The 23,526-nt window shown below is 38.8% G+C and overlaps 1 protein-coding gene across 1 annotated transcript in view; it reads left to right on the top strand.

Moving 5' to 3' along the window:
- The window catches only part of DNAH12 (dynein axonemal heavy chain 12), a 217,434-nt gene that overhangs the window by 180,442 nt on the left and 13,466 nt on the right, over nt 1-23,526 (top strand). The window contains exons 60-67 of the mRNA XM_049640747.1: nt 5,546-5,704; nt 5,828-5,972; nt 13,222-13,372; nt 13,584-13,837; nt 14,981-15,121; nt 17,843-17,980; nt 21,297-21,530; nt 21,815-22,003. Of these exons, the coding sequence (XP_049496704.1) occupies nt 5,546-5,704; nt 5,828-5,972; nt 13,222-13,372; nt 13,584-13,837; nt 14,981-15,121; nt 17,843-17,980; nt 21,297-21,530; nt 21,815-22,003 (1,411 nt within the window). The remainder of the gene's footprint in view (nt 1-5,545; nt 5,705-5,827; nt 5,973-13,221; nt 13,373-13,583; nt 13,838-14,980; nt 15,122-17,842; nt 17,981-21,296; nt 21,531-21,814; nt 22,004-23,526) is intronic.

Genomic DNA, 23,526 nt, shown 5'->3' with positions numbered 1-23,526 from the left:
GTATCAGGGTAATGCTGCCCTCATAAAATAAGTTTGGAAGTGTTTTCTTCTCTTCAGTGTTTTGAAGGAGGAGTTTGAGAAGGGATAGGTATTAAGTCTTCTTCGAATGTTTGGTAAAATTTACCAGTGAAGCTGTCTGGTCCTGGACTTTTGTTTTTTGGGAGTCTTTTAAATGTTTATTTACTTAAAGTAATTTTTGAAACATTTATTCATTTTTGAGAGACAGAGACAGAGCATGGTGGGGGGAGGGGCAGAGAAAGAGGGAGACACAGAATCTGAAGCAGGCTCCAGGCTCTCAGCTGTCAGCACAGATCCCGACGCAGGGCTCAAACCAACAAACCACGAGATCATGACCTGAGCTGAAGTCAGACACTTATCCAACTGAGCCACCCAGGCACCCCTTAATGTTTATTTATTTACTTTGAGAGAGAGAGAACAAGAGTGAGCAAATAGGAGAGGGACAGAGAGAGAAGGAGAGACACAGAATCCCAAGCAAGCTCCATGCTGTCAGCACAGAGCCAGATGGGAGACTAGATCTCACAAACCATGAGGTCATGACCAGAGCAGAGATCAAGAGTTGGACACTCAACCAACTGAGCCACCCAGGTGCCCCTGTTGGGAGTTGATTTTGTTATTGTTTCAATCTCCTTGCTAGTAATCAGTCTATACAGATTTTCTATTTCTTCATGATTCAATCTTGGAAGGCTATATATTTTGGGGAATTTTTCCATTTCTTCTAGGTTGTCCAGTTCATTTGCATATAATTATTTGTAGTACAATTATAACTTTAGTTGTAACTTCTTTTTCATTTATGATTATGCTTATTTGAGCCCTCTTCTTTTCGTGGTTAGTCTAGCTAAAGGTTTGTCAATTTTATTTATCTTTTCAAAGAACCACCTCTTAGTTTCACTGATCTTTTTAATTTATTTATTTATGTTTTAGTCTCAATTTGATTTATTCCCACTTTGATCTTTGTCGTTTTCTTTCTTCTACTAACTTTGGCCTTCATTTATTCTCTTTTTTCTAACTCCTTCAGGTGTAAAGTTAGATTGTTTGAGGTTTTTCTTATTTCTTGAGGTAGGCTTATATTGCTGTGATCTTCCCTCTTAGAACCACTTTTGCTGCACCCCATTGATTTTGGTATGTCATTTTCTGTTTTCATTTGTCTCTATGTATTTTTTTTTTATTTCTTTGATTTCTTTGATGAATCATTAGTTGTTTAGTACCATGTTGTTTATCTCCACATTTTTGTTGTTTTTCCAGGGTTTTTTTTTTTTTTGTAATCAACTTCTAGTTTTATACTGTGATGGTCAGAGAAAATGCTTAATATGATCTCTATCTTCTTGAATTTAACCTGTGATCTGTCCTGGTGAATGTTCCATGTGCATTTGAGAAGAATGTATATTCTGCTTTTGGATGGGGTTTCCTGTATATGTCTACTAAATCCATTTGGTCTAATGTGTCATTAAAGCCAATGTTTCCGTATTGATTTTATGCCTGGTTGATCTATTCTTGATGTAAGTGAGGGTGTTAAGGTGCCCTACTATTACTGTCATGCTGTCAGTTTCTCCCTTTAGATCTATTAATTTTTGCTTTATATATTTTGGTACTCTTGATATTTTCGTAAGTGCTGTATCTTTTTGTTGAATTCACCCCTTTATCATTATATAATTCCCATATTGGTCTTTTATAATTATGTAATTCCCATCTTGGTCTTTGTTTTAAAGTCTATTTTGTCTTGTATGAGTATAGCTACACTAGCTTTCTTTTCATTTCTATTTGCATGAACTATCTTTTCCCATCCCTTCACTTTCAGTCTATGTGTATCCTTACTTCTAAATTGAATCTCTTGTAGGCAGCCTAGAGGTGGGCCTTTTTTTTTTTAATCCACTCAACCATTTTATGTCTTTTGATTGGAGAGTTTATTTACATTTAAAGTAATTAATGGTAAGTATGTACTTATTGCTATTTTGCAATTGTTTTCTGCCTGTTTTCCTAGATTTTCTCTGTTCCTTTTTTTCTTTTCTTTCTTCCCTTGTGGTATGATGGCTTTCTTTAGTGTTATGTTTAGATTCCTTTCTTTCTTTTTTTTTTTTTTTTTTTTGTGGTATTTACCAGGAAATTTTTTCTTTGTGGTTACTGTGAGGTTCAAATATAGCATCCTGTATTTATAATAGTCTGTTTTGGGGACTCCTGGGTGGCTCAGTCAGTTAAGCATCTGACTTGATTTCAGCTCAGTTCATGATCTCACTACTGTGAGATCAAGCCCTACATAGGGCTCCACAATGGGCATGGAACCTACTTGGGATTCTCTCTCTCTCTTTCCCTCTGCCCCTCCCACATGCTCTCTCTCTCTCTCTCTCTCTAATAATAAAAAGAAAGAAAGAAAGAAAGAAAGAAAGAAAGAAAGAAAGAAAATTATTATAATAGTCTGTTTTAAATTTATTTATTTACTTTGAAGGGGGTAAGGAGGGGCAGAGAGAGAGAGAGAGAGAGAGAGAATCCCAAGCGGCTCTGCACTGTCAGCATGGAGTTCAACGTGGGGCTTGCTCCCATGAACCATGAGATAATGACCTGAGCTGAAATCAAGAGTCAGAAGCTCAACCAATTGAGTTACCCAGACGTACCCCCATTTTATATTTTTGATGTCACATTTATGCATCCCTTAACTAACTACTGTAGTTTTAATTTTACTACTTTTGTGTTTTAACCTTCATACTTGCTTTAAAAGTGATTGAATTCACTACCTTTACTATTTATTTACCTTTTCCGTGAGATTTTTACTTTCGCTTTTTGTTGTTGTTATTAATTAGTGCCATTTCTTTTCAGCTCAGAGAAATCCCTTTAATATTTCTTGTAAGGCCAGTTTAGTGGTGATAAACTTTAGTTTTCATTTATCTGGAGAACATCTCTTTTTTTCAGCCCTATTACGTATAATTGACATACTATGCAATTTGCCCACCATAATACAGTTAGATGATTTTTAGTATTTTTATACAATTATGCAGCCATCACCAAATTCCAGTTTTAGAACAATTCTATTACCTCAAAGTTTCCTTTTCCCTATTTAGTCAATTACTATTCCTACTCCCAGCCCCAGGTAACCACTGACCTGCTTTCTGTCTCCACAATTATTCCTTTTCTAGAAATTTTATGAATGAGACATTTTACGGCCTAGAATGTGGTCTATCTCTGCAAGTATTCCATATGCCATTGAAAAGAATGTGTATTTTGCTGCTCTTGAATGGAATATTCTATAAATGCCAAGTAGGTCAAGCTAGTCTATATACTATATCCTTATTGATTTTCTGTCTGCCTGTTCAATCAATTTTTGAGAGAGGATTGGAATCTCTTAGCTATGGAGATTGCTTCTGACAGTTGTATCAATATTTCTTTGTGTATTGATGCTCTGTTATGAGATGTGTGTCTAGGACTGTTATGACCTCTTAATGAATTGACTTGACTTTTTTTTTTTTAATCCCTGGGTTGTCCTTTGTTCGAAATCTGTTTTGTATGATATTATTATTGTCCCCAGCTTTCTTTTGAATAGTGTTAGCATGGTATATATTTTTCCATACTTTTCCTTTTAACCTACTTGTGTCTTTATATTTAAGCTGTATTTCTGTTGACAACATGTAGTTAGATCTTATTTGTTTTGTCCAATCTGATAATCACTACCTTTAATGAAATTGTTTAGACCATTTATATTCAATGACATAATAGAGTTATGTTTAAATCTACCACCTTACAACTTGGTTTCTGTTTTGCCCATCTGTTCATTTCCTCATTTGTTTCATTTCCTCATTTTCTTTTTCTTTGAATTAAGTACTTATTATGATTCCATTTTATCTCCTTTGTTAACTTACTAACTATAATTTTTTGTTTTATTATTGTAGTGATATCTTTGGGATTATAGTATACCTTTTAACACATCACAGTCTATCTTCAGGTAAACTTTATATATACACATATATTTACACACATACATATACATATATATACATATAGTATAAGAACTTACAACTGTTTACTTCCAACTCTCTCCTCCTAGCCTTTGTTTTATTATTGTCATATATTTCACTTGTACATATTATAAATCCCATAGCATGTTGTTATTTTGCTCTAAGTAGTCAATAATCTTTTAAAGAGACTTAAATAATAAGAAAAAGGTATTTTATGTTTACCTACATAGCTACTATTTCTGGCAGTCTTTATTCTTTTGTGTTGATCTAAATTTCCATCTACCTGAAACTTCTCTAACATTTCTAATGCTTTATGTCTACTGGAAATGAATCCTTTCAGTTTCTCTACATCTGGAAAGAAATCAGTGAATTTTTCTTTTATTTTTATTTATTTATTTTGAGAGAGAGAGTGAGTGTGCAGCGGAGGGGCAGAGGGAGAGGGAAAGAGAGGATCCCAAGCACGTGGGGCTCTATCTATCTCATAAACCAAGAGATCATGACCTGAACTGAAATCAAGAGTTGGACATTGAACCAACAGACCACCCAGGTGCCCCTGAATTTTTCTTTTAGATTTTGTACTTTTTATCTCTAGAAGTTGCATTTGGTTATTTTTTCTATGGCCTGTTTCTCTCTTCATTACATTTGTTTTGCTTTAACTCCTTCAGCATATTTGTAATAGCTCTTGTAACATTCTTGTCTTCTTGTTGTATTATCTCTATCATTCTATGTATCTATTGACTGATCTTTTCTCCTGGTTATGGATGTTGTGAATTTTACATTGATAAATACTAAGGGCTTTTAATTCCTTTAAAAAGCATTAGACTTTACTTTTGCAAGTAGTTAAATTACTGCATTACTTTGATGTTTCCAAGGCTTGTTTTTAAGCTTTCTTACAGTAGCTCTAGAATAGACTTAATTCTAAAACTAGCTTAGCTTTGCTACTAAGGCGTGATCCCTCTGATGTTGCCTCTGAATTCCTCTGGTGTTTAACAAAGATTTATCTCTAGTTGGTAAGAATTCACTTCTCCAAGTTCTGTGTAAGCTCAGGAGCTATTCAGGTTACAGCTTCCCAGATATTCTCTGGCTGGTCTCCTGGAGTTTTACCCTATTCACATATGACTTAGTGTTTAGCAATTGAATCAAGAGGATACCCATGCAGATTTCTGAAGCCCTTTTCCATGTATCTCCCTCCTCTCTGGGACTCAGCCCACAAATTCTACCACCTGAGCCTTCCTTAACTCTGGTCTCTGTTCATTCAACTCAACAATACTATCAGGTTCTGATTTTGATCACCTCTCTGTTTTATAGTCTGGAAAGTGCCTCCAGGCAAATAGCTGGGGCAATCATAGCGATTGATTAGGACAATCATATTTGTCTCCCTTTTTTCAGGGACCACAGTGTTGCACTGGCTGTTGTATAACTTCCAGAAACAGTCGTTTCATTCACTTTTTCCAGTTTTCTAGTTGTTTATGGCAGTAGGGTAAATCAGTTCTGATTATTTCACTGAGGCTATAGAAGCAGAAATTGATTTCATTCCATTTTAAAATCAGCAATTTACAGCAGTCTTTATTTTGGGAATACAGGGCAAAGAAAGAGATTGAGTACCAGGAACTGATGTTTCTTTTAACTGGAGGAGTAAGTCTTAAGAGTGCTGAGAAAAATCCTGACCCAACTTGGCTATCAGATAAAAGCTGGGAGGAAATTTGTCGGGCAAGTGAATTTCCTGCCTTCAAAGAACTCAGGTATTTGTTTAAACTTGATGATTTAGAATTGAGTAAGGATGGGTAAATTTATAATCTCCTTGTTTAACAATATCTTTTTAAATTATCTGCCAGTGAAATAATAATTAGCTTTTTTTCCATTAGGGAACATTTTTGCAAACATATAACTGAATGGCGAGAAATCTATGACAGTAAAGAGCCACATAATGCTAAATTTCCAGCACCAATGGATGAAAGACTGAATGAACTACAGAAGATAATAATTCTTCGGTGCCTAAGACCTGATAAGGTACAAGACAAATGTGTTCTATTTCGAACCCAGCTAATTTGCCATTTAAGAATAAGTCTGGGGAATAAAAGGCACAACATAAGGGAATATAGTCAATGACTTTGTAAAAGCGGTGTAATGGGACAGATGGTAGCTACACTTGTGGTGAACTTAGCATAATGTATAAACTTATCAAATCTAAGTTTCACACCTGAAACAAAGGTAACATTGTGTGTCAACTATGCTCAAATTTTAAAAACAGAAGTTGTTCTAGGTTTAAAGTAATTGTTATTTGGTTCTTTAGCCCTCATTCTAGATGCTCAGAGGGGTTCATTGAGCTCCTTGGATATATGGGTTTATAGTTTTTCTCAACTTGGGAAAAATTTTGGCCATTATTTCTTCAAATATTTTTTGCCACCCCAATCTTATGTTTCCAATTAGATGTGCATTAGACTGCTTGGTATTATACTATAGGTGACTGCTCTGTTAATTATTTCTATTTATTTATTTGTTTGTTTGTTTGTTTATAAAGTTCATTTATTTTGGGGCGCCTGGGTGGCTCAGTCGGTTGGGTGTCTGACTTTGGCCTAGGTCATGATATCACTGGTCCTGAGTTCTAGCCCCACATCAGGCTCTGTGCTGACAGCTCAGAGCCTGGAGCCTGTTTCAGATTCTATGTCTCTCAAAAATGAATAAACATTAAAGAATTAAAAAAAAATTGTTAGCACAAGTGTCAAATAGCCTTTTCTCGACAGATAGTTTAGCTCAACAGATAATTTAGCTCCACTACTAAATTGTGACCCTTCTGGGGACTTTACTGAATATCCCAGTGATCACCAAGAGCTCTCCACTATGGCGGTTGGGAACCTGAATGATTCCCGGCCTTGCATGAACTCTGGTAGCTCTGTAGATCCCCAGTTCATAGCTTCCCAGCCACTCTTTGCTTGGCCTATGCTTCCACACCACAGCATTCAGCAGAGATGCAAGGGTACTGTTAGGCAGATTCGGGGTAGTTCCCTTCTACTCTGAACTCTGTAACTTCCAGTAGCCTCCCTCCTTAAACCAGAGTTTAAGAGTTTCCTGTCTTCCCAACTCTGCAACACTGTGTTGCTCTGCTTTTTAATGGCTTTTCCTGTTCCACAGGCTGAAATGTACCTCCCAGAAGAAAGCCTAAGCAAACTCACCTTGTATGTTTCCTCTTTGGCAGAGATCAAAGTCCTCTACCACCTGTTGTCTGAATTGCTCAGTGTCTGAAAATGGTTTTGTTTTTGTTTTTTTTTTTAAATTTTGCCCATTTTTGTTGTTTATGTGGGAGGGTAAATCTGGTCCCTGTTAGCAGAAAGGACCATATTGGCTGGAAGTAAAAGATGTTAGAAAATCTTACACATGTCATAATTTTATTAGTTTAAACATGCACAAAAATCTTTTTTTTCTTCTAACAAGTTTTTACTTAAATTCCAGTTAGTTAACATACAGTATAATATTAGTTTTCAGGTGTAGGATTTAGTGATTCATCACTTACATACAATAGTCAGTGCTCATCACAAGAAGTGCCCTCTTTAATATTCATTACCCATTTAGCCCACTCCCCTGTTCACCACCCCCTCCGGCAACTCTCCATTCTCTATAGTTAAGAGTCTATTTTATGGTTTGCCTCTATTTCCCCAACTATTTTCATCTGTTTTGTTTCTTAAATTCTACATATGAGTGAAATCATATGGGTTTTGTCTTTCTCTGTCTGACTTATTTTGCTTAGCATAATACTCTCTAGCTCCATCCACGTCATTGCAAATGGCAAGATTTCATTCATTTTAATGGTTGAGTAATATTCCAGTGTGTGTGTGTGTGTGTGTGTGTGTGTGTGTGTGTGTATGTGTATATGTGTATACCCAAACTTCTTTATCCATCCATTAGTCAATGGACATTTGGGCTCTTTCCAAAATTTGGCTATTGTTGATAGTGCTGCTGTTAAACATGGAGGTGGGGTGTATGTATCTCTTTGAATTACTACTTTTGTATCCTTTACTGAGTAGTGCAATTGCTGGATGGTAGGTAGTCCTGTTTTTAACTTTTTGAGGAACCTCCATACTGTTTTACAAAACTCAACACCCAGAAAACAAATAATCCAGGTAAAAAATGGGCAGAAGAGATGAACAGACCTTTTTCCAAAGAAGACATACAGATGGCTAATGGACACAAAAATCTTTCTATTGGTGAATTAAACAGGCTAGTTCTGATTTTCACACATTCAAGAAAGGCAATTATGGTGTTACAAAAGAAAAACTTTTATTTTTTTTAAGTTTATTTATTTTGAGAGACAGAGAAAGCATGAGTGGGGGAGGAGCAGAGAGAGAGAGAGGGAAAGAGAGAGATTCCCAAGCAGGCTCTGCACTGTCAGCACAGAGCCTGACGTGGGGCTTGAACCCACAAACCATGAGATCATGACCTGAGCCAAAGTCAGATGATTAACCAAATGAGCCACCCAGGTACCCCTCAAAAGAAAAACTTTTAAGCAGAAAACCAAAAACTATGTTTATACATGTAGTTTGAACTTTGAGAAAGTCACCTCACCCTTCTGAGCTCCATGTATAAAATGAGATACTGAAAGAATTGCACTGATCCCTTCTTTCTTTTCTTTCCTTTTTTCCTTTTCTTTTCTTTTTTTTTTTTTTTTACATTTATGTTTTTAGTAAAGCTTCACAAGGAGCATCATCTAATGCTTCACTTAGGCTCTGAGTAGATTCAAACAGAAGTTTACATAATTACTTGACTCCTGAGTATTTCTTCTTATTTTAACTTCAAAGACCTTTGTACATTGTTGAAACTTACCTCATTATTTCCTACCCAATAGTTGTATGTATATATATGTTCCTTTCATTGGACAATAGTCTCTTTAAGGCCAAAACAATGATATATTCATTATTTTATCGCCTATAGCTTCCCTTGTTCACTAGAAACTTAGGAATGATTAGCTCTGCATCTGAGAAACTCTTGCCTAATTTGCACTCCACAGAATGGCTCCCTGATGGCCAATGGAGATATTGTTTCAATGCCAAGTATGGGGTAATTGCCTAGTCTGCCATGCTTGGGAACCTGTGCTTAAACATTACAGCACTTACCACGCTGGAATATACAATAATTATCGGTTTGTTTGTCAGTGTCTCCCACTACACTCTGAGCTTCTGGAAGTCAGGACCCATGTCTTATTTTGCTCAATATCTCCAGGACTTAAAACAGTGCCTAGAAGATAATAGGATATCTCAGTAAATGTCACTGAATTGAGTTGAACTGAATCAAATTAAACTAAGTTCAGTTAAAGCCTCTGTTTGTCAGGATTCTCCAGAGAAACAGAACCAATAGGATAGGTGAGACAGAAACAGAGATTGACAGGAATTGGCTCACATGATTGTGGAGGCTGGTAAGTCCAGAATCTGCAGGCTGGAGACCGGAAGAATCAATATTGCAGCTCTAGTCCAAAGGCAGTGTGCTGGCACAATTCCCTCTTCCTCAGTGGAGGACAGTCTTTTTTCTCTTTAGCCTTTCAACTGATTGAGTGAGGCCCACTCACGTTACGGAGAGTAATTTACTTAACTCAAAGTCCACGGATTTAAAAATTAATCTCAGGGGGCCTGGGTGGCTCAGTCAGTTAAGCCTCTGACTCTTGATTTTGGCTCAGGCCACAATCTCGTGGTTTATGAGTTCAACTTCTGTGCTGGGATCCACACTGTTGGTGTGGAGTCTGCTTGAGATTCTCTCTCTGCTCCTCCCATACGCTGTCTCTCTCTTTCTCCCTCTCTCAAAATAAATAAATAAACTTAAAAAATTAATCTCATCTTAAAAATATCTTCACGGCAACAGCCAGACTAGTTTTTGACCAAATATCTGGGTACTATGCCCTAACAAAGCTGACACCTAAAATTAACTACCACGAAGCTTATCTCCAGGTCTGTTCAAGTTTCCATAATTTCTTCCCTAGAGTATCTTACATAAAGGATCAAAATCTTATAGAAAAAGTCATAAATTTTTTTTATATTAAATTACTGGAACAAGGTACTTTTTCTACAGAAAATTATCATGCTTCATTGCAGCTACATCATCTCAGGGAACATTGGCCCTGGTCTGTGCATAGATTAATGAGGGGCAAGGTCTCTGTGTACTCAGTATCTCCCTTCCCTTAAGATGTACAACTGAAGATCTGTGCTAGATAGAAATTATACATAGTGTTAATAGTAAAAGGATAAAAAAGATTTCCTCATTGCCCAGGTGAAGTTATTAAAGAAAGGAAGAAAAATCTATTACATCATTACAAAGTCCTTTTTGAAAACCCTTCAGTGGCCTTTCAATACCTATAGAATAATGACAGAAGTACAGCTTGATAGTCTTGTTACCTTGGCTAATAATACCTCTTTTCTGCCATTCCATTCTTATCTTCTTGAAACTTCCACTGTTTCTAGGGCGCCTGGGTGGCTCAGTTGGTTAAGCATCCGACTATTGATTTCCGCTCAGGTTGTGATCTTACAGTTGGTGAGATGGAGCCCCGTGTTGGGCTCTGTGCTGACAGCATGGAGCGTGCTTGGGATTCTCTCTCTCCCTTTCTCTTTGCCTCTTCCCTGTGCACACATGCTCTTTCTCTTAAGATAAATAAACATTTGAAGAAAAAAAGAGAAACTTCCACTGTTTAAACCCACAGAATTGCTCACAACTTCTCAAAATTTCTCATATAGAAGATCCATCCTTTTTCCCCATCTATGCTAGGACTGCAGAAGTCTGTGATGATCTCTCCTCCCTCCACCAAATTCCTACAGTGTTACTTTAGAAAGTTGTTCGGCATTTAGAAGATGATATCTAATACCTCTCTACTTATTTTCTGCTGCTACTGTTGATGAATATCACTATTTTATTTTATTTTATTTTATTTTATTTTATTTTATTTATTTTTTTTTAACGTTTATTTATTTTTGAGACACAGAGAGACAGAGCATGAACAGGGGAGGGGCAGAGAGAGAGGGAGACACAGAATCTGAAACAGGCTCCAGGCTCTGAGCTGTCAGCACAGAGCCCCACGCGGGGCTCGAACTCACGGACCGTGAGATCATGACCTGAGCCGAAGTCGGACGCCCAACCAACTGAGCCACCCAGGCGCACCTCACTCTTTTATTTTAAATTAATTCTTGTGGCTCAAAACTGAAACAGTGTTTGAATCACAAAAATACGTGAATACAGTGAAAGATAGACCTCCAATCTGCACCTCCCAGTCAGTTGGCATCCTTTCTCTCAGGCAGTTAATGTTATCTGCTTCTTGTTCCCCTTTATGCACATATAAATATGCATACACACAAATTCTTTGTCCATTTATTTTTAACACAAATAGTCATATCCACTGTTTTTGCGTGTTGCTTTTTCCTCTCTCAGTTTATAAAGAGCTTTCTCATTCTTTTTTACAATTACATGCTATTTCATTGTAAGTGTACACCATAAATTCTTTAACCAGTTCCTATTGATGGACCTTTACAATTATAAAAATGCTGCAATAAATAACCTTATTCAAAAGTCATTTCTCCCATGTGCAACTCTCTCTCAGAATAAAGTCCTGGGAATAAAATTGCTGAGTCCGTGGATTTGCCCACTTGTAATTTTATAGACATTCCCAAATTGCCCGTCATGAAAGTTAGGCCAGATTACTCTTCCACAGCAGTGTATGAGAATATCAGTTTAACCCATAATTTTTCCCGCACAGAATGCTGGCAAACTTTTGTATCTTTGCTAATCTGTGCAAGGGAGTTGAGGAATCTGGGGACCGATCTGGGAAAAGACATGGACGTAAGGTGGCAGTAGCATACAAGAGCTATGCTGGACGATGCTGGAACAGGTTTGCATGCTGAGAGGTGGAAGCCCCTCATAGCGGGAGTCTCTCCAGATGCTGGGATTTGGGGGGTGGGGGTCCCACAACTCCAAAGAGGAAGACGGCAAAGAAACTCCCTTGGGGGAAGGGAGAAGAGGCTTGTATGGGGTCTTGGTAGCATTTATCAACAGCACTATGGTTTGGAGTCCCTGGATCAGAGCTCTGAAGGGCTACAGTGGCTGGGGGTCTTTATATCCTAGGATTTACCATAGCTAGCAGATGTTGGGTGCAAATAGGCTGTAAATGGCTAAAAATCTGCTTATTTGGGCTATGTTTACAATAATTGAATATCTAAAAATTTTAGTTTGGTGTCAGTGGGCTTTTGAATTAATAGGTTTCAGCCTGCTATGAAGAAGGAAACAATCTAAGGGTCAATACACAGAGACTATCTTTGTCCCTTAACATAACCATCTGAAAGGCAAAAAATGGCATTTAAGTATAGTTATAATTTGTATTTTTTTATTATGAGTGTTACGGTATAGACTAGGCCACTGTAACAAAGAGACCTAAAATACAGTAGCTTAAATAAAATAGAAGTTAATCTGTCTGTCTCTCTTAAGTAAGCCCAGAGCAAATGCCTGAGGACTGGCAGGGCAGGTCTGTTTTTGAGATCATCCAGACATTCAAGTTCTTTCTTTCATGCTAGTAAAGTCCCCTAGAATGTGGTCCTCATCAGCGAGATTGAAGCTGGCTCATAAATACCTCATCTGTTGAAAAGCAAAAGAGAGCATTTTTTTTTTTAATGCTTATTTATTTTGAGAGAGCACAAGAGCGGGGCAGGGGCAGGGAGTGAGTGGGAGAGGTTATCTTAAGCAGGCACCACAGCCAGCACAGAGCCCAACATGGGGCTGGAACTTGCAAAACTGAGATCATGACCTGAGCTGAAATCAAGAGTCAGCTGCTTAACCGACTGAGCCACCTAGGCGCCCCCAAAAGAGGGGGGCCTTTTTATAAAACTGCTCTTTATAAAAAAAATATGTTCTGGAAGCTCCATATATAACTTCTACTTGTATCCCTCTGGCCAAAACTTAGTCACACAGCCACATCTAGGTACAAGAAAAGTTGGGAAAACTTGAGGTTGTATCACCAAAAGGAGAGAAATGGGAACATTTTGCAGTTTTTGCTGTACAGAATGATTTCAATTAACTGTTCATCTTCTCTGCCCATTTTTCTTTGGGATTGTTAGTCTTGTCCTATCAGTTGATAGGTATCTTTTATGTATTAGAAAAATTTGCATTTCATGATATGTTTCATGCTTTTCCTGACCATTAGACTCAAATTGTACTCTTTGTTGATTTCCAGTAATAATCAAAATTGTTATGTGAAATGAAAATTAACCTAAAGATCATATCTTTGTCTCTTTAACAGATAACTCCAGCTATAACAAATTATGTAACTGATAAACTGGGGAAAAAGTTTGTGGAGCCTCCACCATTTGATTTGACAAAGAGTTATTTGGACTCAAACTGTACCATTCCTTTAATTTTTGTGCTCTCTCCAGGAGCAGATCCCATGGCCAGTAAGTCTACCTCCTGCAAACTTTTAGGAACTTATAAATGATCCATTTTGCTCAATGTCCATTTCTTACATGATCGTAGATCAGTTAGTAAATCTGGTATATGTAAGGAAAAGCAACTGGAATCTTCCAGTTATGTGCCTGCACACTGAAACATAAGGTATATTTCATGATTTTACAGTAAGCAGTGGAACTATGTTTTGTGCTCTCTTAGGCCTGCTGAAATTTGCAAATGATAAAGCGATGTCTGGAAATAAATTTCATGCTATTTCACTGGGACAAGGACAAGGACCAGTTGCAACAAAAATGATTAAAGCAGCGGTAGAAGAAGGAACTTGGGTGTGCCTACAGAATTGTCACCTCGCTGTCTCCTGGATGCCTGTATTGGAAAAAATATGTGAAGATTTTACTCCTGAAGTCTGTAATCCGTCCTTTAGGCTTTGGCTCACAAGTTATCCTTCTCCAAAAGTATGTTTATTTCATGTGGAGTTTAGTACGTATATTTAGTCATCTCTTACATTGTGTAAGTTTCTTTTTTTAAGTTTATTTTTTGAGAGACAGAGTGGGAGTAGGGGAGAAAGAGAGGGAGACACAGAATCTGAAACAGGTTCCAGGCTCTGAGCTGTCAGCACAGAGTCCAACGTGGGGCTCAAACCCATGAACTGTGAGATCATGATCCAAGCCAAAGTCTGATGATTAACCAACTGAGCCATCCAGGCACCCATGTAACTTTTTTTTTTTTAAACACACAGTATGCTCTGTACAAGTTGCCAAGTTTATTTATTTATTTACTTTAGAGAGAAAGCATGTGCAAGTGGGGCACAAGTGGGGGAGGGGGAGAGAGAGAGAGAGAGAGAGAGAGAGAGAGAGAGAGAGAGAGAATCTTAAACAGGCTCCACGCCCAGTAGAGCCCAACACAGGGCTCAATCCCATGACCCTAGGATCATGACCTGAACTGAAATCAAGAGTTGCCCACTTAATTGAGCCACCCAGGCACCCCTACGTTGTATATATTTTTTTATTTTCTATTTTTTTAATGTTTATTTATTTTTGACAGAGAGACAGAACATGAGTGGGGGAGGGGCAGGGTAAGCGGGAAACACAGAATCTGAAGCAGACTCCAGGCTCTGAGCTGTCAGCACAGAGCCCAACGTGGGGCTTGAATTCATAGACAGCGAGATCATGACCTGAGCTGAAGTTGGTCGCTCAACCGACTGAGTCACCCAGGCACCCAACGTTGTGTATCTTAATCAAGCCTTAAATGCTTAACCTTAAGAGGTCTTAAAAAATATTTCTAGAGTGGGACGCCTGGGTGGCACAGGTGGTTAAGCATCTGACTCTTGATTACAGCTCTGGTCATGATCTCATAGTTCGTGAGATGGAGCCCTGCATCAGGCTCTGTGCTGTCAGCACAGAGCCTGCTTGGGACTCTGTCTCTCCCTCTGCCTGCCCCTCCCTACCCCACCTCTTTCTCTCTCAAAATAAATAAATAAATTTAAAAATATATATTTCTGGAGTCCTCTTTCATACGCACTTTTAACCAACTAGTGTTTGAATTTGGGGGATTCAAGCTGCTTATCTTGTGTAATGCTCTGTTTATTCTGTCTTTAGTTCCCAGTAACCATCCTACAGAATGGAGTAAAAATGACTAATGAGCCTCCCACAGGTCTTCGGCTAAATCTCCTCCAATCATATCTCACTGATCCCGTTTCTGATTCTCAGTTTTTCAGTGGATGCCAGGGAAAGGAACTGGTAATGTTCAGCTTCTGGAGCTTTTCAAATGTGTTTTTAAAGTGAGAAAATATGGTAATATAAATCTTTAATAAAGTTAAACTTTGGCATTTTCTGAGAAGACTGATATTGTACCTATCTTGTTCATCATTTTCTTCCCAGAAGTTTGTGCTCTGCTTCCCACAGAGTAGACATTTAAATAAATGCTTGTTGACTGAATGAACATATCTTAGTTAGTACACCAAAATCCAATAATGAGTTTAAGACCCAAGAGTAGCAATCTATTTTCATATCATTTATTCTTTCTTTCCACAAAATGTGTGTTAGGTGCTTTCCCAGGTACTAGATATAAAGCAGTGAGAATAAAATAAAACACCTCCCCACAAATCTGCCATCATGGAACTTAAATTCTAGTGATACTGTTTTGACATATTAATAATGCTTTCCAGTGTGCTCATGTAATTTGCACATGGTATTGGAGACTTAGGAGTCCTAGTAAATAAATATCAACCTTTTTTTTTCATTCTTAACCACTAAGAAACAGGAAAAAGTATAAACATAAGGGAACCATTTTTTTTTAAGTTTATTTTGAGAGTGAGAGAGAGAGAGAAAAAGCATGTGCATGCACGTTAGTGGGGGAGAGGCAGAGAGAGAGGGAGAGAGAGAGAATCCCAAGTGGGGCCCAGTCCTACCAACCGTGAGATCTTGACCTGAGCTGAAATCAAGAGTTGGACGCTTAACCGACTGAGCCACCAGGCACCTCAAGGGAACCAAATTTTAACCTTAGTTACTGATATAGACTAGGTTGGAAGATGTAGTAGACACCTGTGAACAAATGGGGCATCACTGAATAGAATTAAACAGACTTATCCACCCTCAGTGAGAACAGAGGAACATTTTCTTCCCCAAGGGAAGCTCACTTCTAAGACGAAGAGGGAAAAGCTGAGCAGAGCATATCTGGTTAACTTTTCCCAAATTTATCAACCAGATAGGTCCCTTCTCTTGCAGTGATTAATGCAAGGATGGGGAAAATTCAGAAGTGTTACACTGAGGTCTCTGCACATGGAAGGAAACGTCAATACTAAGGAAAATTGATTCCCTGCCCTCACCCCAACATGCCATTTATCACACTGGCCTATTTGAGCTAGAAAAATAATAGAATTGAAAATAAAGAATTGAATTCTTTGTAAGCCAGCTAGTTTCTCTCTGCTTCATACCTTCTGCATGCCCCTAGTTCTGAGCAATAAATTTATTTGAAAGTCTGGGAGAAAAGGAGGATATTTGGTGTTTTAGCTAGGAAAAGAGCTTAATAAAATGGAAACGGTGGTATGATGTCTGATCCCCATCTAGGGTTTGAGCTCCTGCAAGAAATCCCAAGATTTCTCTCATACCACAGGACTGTTTCTGGCCCATAAGCACAGACCAAAAATGTGGAGGGATTATGACTTCCTTAAGAAAAACTCCATTGTGTGAAAATATGTGGGAAATACACATAAATTAGGTTATTGCTCTCATTGCCAAAAGGTTTCCCCTATTAAATGTTTCACCACAGGGGCACCTGGGTGGCTCAGTTAAGCGTCTATCTTCAGTTCAGGTCATGATCTCACGGTCTGTGAGTTTGAGGCCCCACATTGGGCTCTGTACTGACAGCTCAGAGCCTGGAGCCTACTTTGGATTCTATGTCTCCCTCTCTCTCTGCCTCTTCCCTGTTTGCATTCTCTCTCTCTCTCTCTCTCTCTCTCAAAAATAAATAAACATTAAAAAAAAACTTTCACCACAGTTTTCTTTCAGTATTATTTAAAATATGCTTTAATTTATGTACATTTCAGGAATATAGTTATTCAGTAATGCCATGGTGTACTTGTATTTTTTAAAAAAAAAATTTAATGTTTATTATTTTGAGAGAGAGAGAGAGCATAAGCAGGGTAGGGGCGGAGAGAGGGAGACACAGAATCCAAAGCAGTCTTCCAGGCTCTGAGGGGTCAGCACACAGCCCGATGTCAGGCTCAAACCCACTGACCGCAGATCACGAGATCTTGACCTGAGCAGAAGTCTGATGCTTATACAACTAAGCTACCCAGGTGCCCCTGTGCTTGTACTTTAATATTATAAAAATAATTTCTACTACTGCATCATATGAAGGTAGTTGGAAGGATTTTTACTGCATTTGGAGCTATGTTTGAAATGATCTAACTTAAAACATCAAGGTAGCATACTTGAAATTTACTTGGGGCGGTGGGGGAGGGGGTCTTCATAGAGGTGGATGGCCATCCTCCAGAGCACCAACACATATGAAGACGCCAGGAGAGCATAAACAAGGGTTTCAAAAGTGACCTCCACATGGAAAGTCATAAAATCAGGAACTACGTATTCGGGTTTATTCCTATCATAATGACTATGTTCACTCACTTGTAGTGAGCATATGCCAGTGAGGCTACAGGATAACATTGAGCTACTGAAGTTGTAAATATCTATGAACAATACCAAAGTATTAGTAGCTACTACTTTGGCAAATGGTAGAACTTTTGCATTTTAATCAAGTTTAATATTGCAGTTTGTCTAGCTTTGGAGGTTTTGAGTCATAAGATTAATAGTTTTTATAGTATGCATTGTTTTTAAATAGAAGTTTGCAGAAATATATGATCATAGACTCATATAATGAAAAATACTGTTGATTCCCCTCATTTTACTAATGGAAATCTGATCAAAATTTTCTCTTGTTGCATAATTTTTATACTAAAGGCATGGGAGAAGTTGCTGTTTGGAGTTTGTTTTTTTCATGCCCTTGTGCAAGAGAGAAAGAAATTTGGTCCTCTTGGTTGGAATATTCCATATGGATTTAATGAATCTGATTTACGCATCAGTATTCAACAACTACAGGTAAAATTAGAAAGGAATTAACATTGCTGGAGGATCACTGTGTGTCAGGCCCTAGGCAATTCCCTTTGCTTAGATAAACTTACTCCTCCCAACATCACTAGTAGGTGGGAGATAGTAGTAAAAATTATAACTATGGTTTATGAAGCACTATCTCTATGGATTTCTGCCGCTGCAAGTAACAGAAAACCTGATTCGAACTGGCTTAAGCCATAATGGAACTTATCATCTCACATAATAAAGAGGTACAGAGGAAGGACAGGCTCTGGAGTTGGTTGATTCAGCAAGTGTTGCCATCAAGGACCTTGGTTCTTTCTGTCTTTCTGCAGTGCCTTCCTTAAGTGTTGGCTTTCTATAGGTCCTTATTATTCTCTACTCTCTTCCTCTGCTCAGTCAAAGCTACAATTTAGCTCTAAGTAGAAAAGGAATTTATGAAAAGAATATTTGGGTAGATCATAGAATCACCAAGATGGCTGGCCACCCCAGGCATCCAGACTCATATCCAGATTCACACCATGTCTTGGTAATAGCAGCTCCTCAACCCTGGTTGAATATTAGACACCACTGCTCAGAGAGCTGCTGCACAGACTCTGGTCTACTCCAGGCCCTCTGATGTCATCAAAAAAAGATTCTTTGCTGTTCCTGCTTTTTCGACCTCTAAACCCCAGTTCAACGTCTAACTTGCAGGCCTAACCTTTAACTCTGAAAGAGGCTGGAATGGGTGCCTGGGTGGCTCAGTTGGTTAAGCATCTGACTTCGGTTCAGGTCATGATCTTGCGGTCTGTGAGTTCAAGCCCTGCATCAGGCTCTGTGCTGACCACTCAGAGCCTGGAGCCTGCATCAGATTCTGTGTCTCCCTCTCTCTCTGTCCCTCCCCTGCTCACACTCTCAAAAACAAATAAACATTTAAAAAATAAATAAAAGAGGCTGGAAAAGTGAGTGGCAGGGTTTTCCAGTTTCTGTAGACTCACAATGTGATCTATTCTTATAGTCAGCAGCCCCTGGCCCCCTCCCGGCAAAAAAAAAAAAAAAACTGCTGTAAATTCCTACTGACTCAGACTTAGAACTAGGCACATTACTTATATTAATTCTCTTCCTCACAGCACCCCTTTAAGGTTGGTATTATCCCTATTTTTGAGAAAACCAAAGCTAAGAAATGAGTTTGCCCATTGAGGTAGGATTTGAACTCCAGTCTCTCCAACCCCAATACTTTTCCCATTATTTCTGTCATATTTTACTAAATATAGTAATCCAGATGGACAACCGGAGTATTAATATATTTCTGCTTCTTTGCTGTGACAAGAGCCTTTGTGACATGGAGCCTCGTAAAGGGAAACCGGAAGTGTTGATAAAACCCACTTGATGCTATTAGGTTTTACTTAGGTGGGGTTTTGTAAGGGTATGAATATTTAATCATATTTATAGCATAACAAATAATTTTTATAGAAATTGCTGATATTTTATCAACTCTTCCTTTTTTAAAATAAATGTTTATTCATTTTTGAGAGAGAAAGCGAGCATGAGTTGGAGAGGGGCAGAGAGAGAGGGGGACAAAGGATCTGAAGCAGTTTCTGCACTAACAGCAGTGAGCCCGATGTGGGGCTCAAACTCATGAACCATGAGAACATGACCTGAGATGAAATCAGATGCTCAACCAACTGAGCCACCCAGGTGTCCCTCTTTTTTCTTTTACACAAGGCAGAAACCTTAACTAGAACAAATGTATCAATTTGAAAATCCCTGAACAACTGATGAAATTAGTGCTTATAGAATCACGATTACATGATAAAATGACATTGATTCTAAATACTGGGTTTGTTTGTTTTTTAAAAATAATTTAGTAGATAGAGCGCAAGCTTGGAGAATGTCTTGCTAAAACCATTCTACTGCAGAAAACCAGTCAACTGAGAATTCTCCCCCTTCTGGCCAGGCCCCTGCCTGCAGCCTCTGGTGTCATCAACCTTTCTGGTCCCAACACTGGAGCTGGAAGGCATAGATTAAATCTATCTTTTATATCTTCAAGAACAGGGTACTTGAGAGGGGGCAGTCTTTAAACCATCTTTACCTAGTCATACCAGCAAAATACTGCTTGCTTCCAAAAAGGTTAATCAATGAAACTGATGGCTAAGTTGATAGACAACCAAGGAATGAGTTCCTACTTCTTCACCACGCGCCCCCCCCCCAAAGAGTACTTTCCCTCTGTCTGTCTCCTATTCATATCTCTTGATACTTCTCTTCCTCCTGAAAACATGGAAGTCTCCAAAAAAGATTGATATCTTCTTTTAAGTTGGCTCTGGATAATTTAGAGATATTTTTTCTTAACTGTGTACCATTTCTGCTATAATTCCTGCACTATTAGGTAATTTTCAGGGGCAAGAAAAAGCTCCCATCCAGTAACTTATACCATCCCAATACATATAATACCAAAGTTCCTATGTGTGGGAAAATGTAAAGGAGAAATAAATTCAGGCCTTCATATCACTTCACATTTCCCAGACTCAGTTTCCTACTTTACAGGGTTATTGGGAGATGAACAAGACAATATAAAAGCTATGCAAATAGTAGTTTTTATTACTTTTTAAAGTTTTATTTATGTAAGTAATCTCTATACCCAACTGGGGCTCAAACTCACAACCCCGAGATCAAGAGTCAGATGCTTTTCTGACTGAGACAGCCAGGTGTTCCAGTTTTTATTACTATTGTAAATGGTGTCATGTTGTGTGAAACAGGCTTTGGCACTAAAGTTTGGAATTTCTTTGTTTTTATCACATTGCAAACAGTGTCCAAAACCAGGCACCTGGTTCTTGGCCTTGGTGCTTTTGGCATTTGGGGTCAGATAGCTCCTTACTTGTGGGCAGCTGTCCTGTGCACTGTTTAGCAGTGTCTCAAGTTTCTGCCCACTAGATGGCAGTAACACCTCCAACCACAGATGTAAAATGTCCCCAGATATTGCCAAATGTCCCCTTGGGGACAAAATTGCCCCCAATTAACAACCAATACCCTAAAACAAGGGAAAATTACCCAAATCCATATGAAAAAGACTTGGTAATTTTCATGTCATCTTTTTTTGTTAAACAGTTTTCTTATCACAGAAGCAATACATGTTTATTTCCCACCCTGCCCCCCCCCCAAATTGGAAGATGCAGATAAGCAAAGTAATTTAAAATAAACACGAACAATCCCAGCCATCCAAAGGTAACTCATGGTGATAATTCTTTCAACCCCACCTCTATGCATCTTGACATTTAATTTCATCTTAAAATGGAAATGACGTGAAAGACTTTAAGGTTTTTCTCACTTCATTTTTTCTTTGTTTCAGTTATTTATAAATGAGTACAACACAATTCCATTTGAAGCCATCTCCTACCTGACTGGGGAATGTAACTATGGAGGAAGAGTGACAGATGATTGGGACAGACGTCTCCTCTTAACCATGCTGGCTGACTTTTATAATCCACAAATAATTGAAAACCCTCATTACAAGTTTTCTCCCAGTGGAAACTATTTTGCACCTCCCAAAGGCTCCTACGACGAGTACATTGAATTCATTAAGGTAACTGATGTCACTGAAAATGGGGTTAGACCTAAGTGTGATTTTTCTAAAAGCAAATAATGAAATGTTCCCCTGTAATATAGAGGGCTAGCCAAGTAGTATGGTTTTCAATCAACTTTCAGTATCTTTTGTTTCTAGAAATTACTGAAAATTGGGAGATTTTGATGTCTCGTGGATTAATGTGTAGTTGATTTTTAACCCTTTTGGGGCTGCATGTGTTTACCTTTTCAATTAATGTATCTGGTGAAAATGTGATGCTTCTTTCTTCATCTGTTTTCTGGTAGAAACTTCCATTTACTCAACACCCTGAGATATTTGGATTACATGAAAATGTTGATATCTCCAAAGATCTGCATCAAACCAAAGTCCTCTTTGAGTCCTTGCTTCTCACCCAGGGAGGCTCCAAACAGACCAGATCCTCAGGAAGTACTGACCAGATTCTATTAGAAATTACTGAAGATATTCTCAACAAGGTGATGTTTAGTTTAGAATCTGATGCTTATAATGTAAATTAAAGTGGTCCTGAAATGGCAATCTGAGCACTCCGGTTGAACAGCATTAGGATCTTGAGTGGGATACTTTGCCTTTGTGAGGATTAGTTCCCAAATCTGTAAAGTGGTGATTATAGTACCAACTGTATAAGGTTCTTGTGAACATTTAAAAGATCATGAATTTGGGGTGCCTGGGTGGCTCACTCAGTTGAGCATCCGACTCTCGATTTTGGCTAAGGTGATGATCCCAGGGTTGTGGGATCGAGCCCCATGTGGAGCATGGAGCCTGCTTAGGATTCTCTCTGTCTCTCCCTCTGCTCCTCCCCTGCTCATGTGTGCACATACGCTCTCTAAAACAAAAACAAAACATGAATTTAAAATGATTTGCATGATGGCACATAGTAAGTTCTTAGCAACTATAGTTGTGGATGAGCGAATGAACATATGACTTATTATTGTTTCCAAAGATAATGAATAGACCTACTTTTTAAAAACTGGAGGAAATGGTCTGAATTTGCTGGTTCAAGGAGTGAACAGTTTTTAATCTGTATCTTAGGGAGTGAGGGGGCACAGGGAGGTAAGATCAGCACTAAATTAGCAATTACACCTTTTTTTTCCTTCATAATATAGCTCGAAGTACTTAGCCTACTAGGTAGAGTGGGATGATACTCTTTCCTGTCACCTTTTTTCTGTGTCTTAAATTCCATAAGGAACTATAAAGGGAACTTTAGAAGGATTATGATCGCATGTGCAGATCTTCACGATTCCCCTCTGGGGTAAATACTATAATTGTCCCCATATTTCAGTGTCAAGTGTTCTGACAGAGCAGAGCCTGACCCATAGTCCATCTGTCTTGAAGACCCATGGACAGCACACACCCCCCCCCCCCCCTTAAGGAGAGCCTCCTCGCAGGACACGTTGCTGCAGCCACTGGAGAAAAAGGAGAGCTGCCCTGCTGTAATCCTTGGGTGAAAGCCAGCCAGCCTCCTCCCACTCTGTCCCTGGACTGCTGCTTCTGCTCTTTGCCTCTCTCCCCCATGGTCCCTTACTGGTTCTGCAGTTTATCTCAGGGGATGGGGAGTGGTGGTTCTGGCCCTTGAAGAATGGTGGCTCTCACAAGGTCCCTAACAGGAAGTTACCTAACAGTGGCATTTTGGACTTATTTGACATCAAGGGTCCTTGAATGACAGCAGCTAGTGTGACTTACATTATTGTAAGTCTTTTGCACCGCTCAGGGACCATCATCTACAGACACTCTGGGCAGCTCAGTTCTTTGTTCAGAACTTCCCTGATTGGGAAACTTCTTTGCCTTTTAGGAGTGTGACTTCCAGTGTCTTAAGACTTGGTTATCAGTCCCAAAGTCCCCTTCACTTCTCAAGCATCTCTGAGGTGCCTCATAGAAATCAGACACTTGAGGGGCGCCTGGGTGGCGCAGTCGGTTAAGCGTCCGACTTCAGCCAGGTCACGATCTCGCGGTCCGTGAGTTCGAGCCCCGCGTCAGGCTC

The sequence above is a fragment of the Panthera uncia genome, chromosome A2 (genome assembly GCF_023721935.1).
Source record: "Panthera uncia isolate 11264 chromosome A2, Puncia_PCG_1.0, whole genome shotgun sequence".
In the NCBI taxonomy this organism is placed as follows: Eukaryota; Metazoa; Chordata; class Mammalia; order Carnivora; family Felidae; genus Panthera; species Panthera uncia.
The sequence above is the reverse complement of the archived record's forward strand: the minus strand, read 5'-3'. Positions and strand labels throughout refer to the sequence as shown.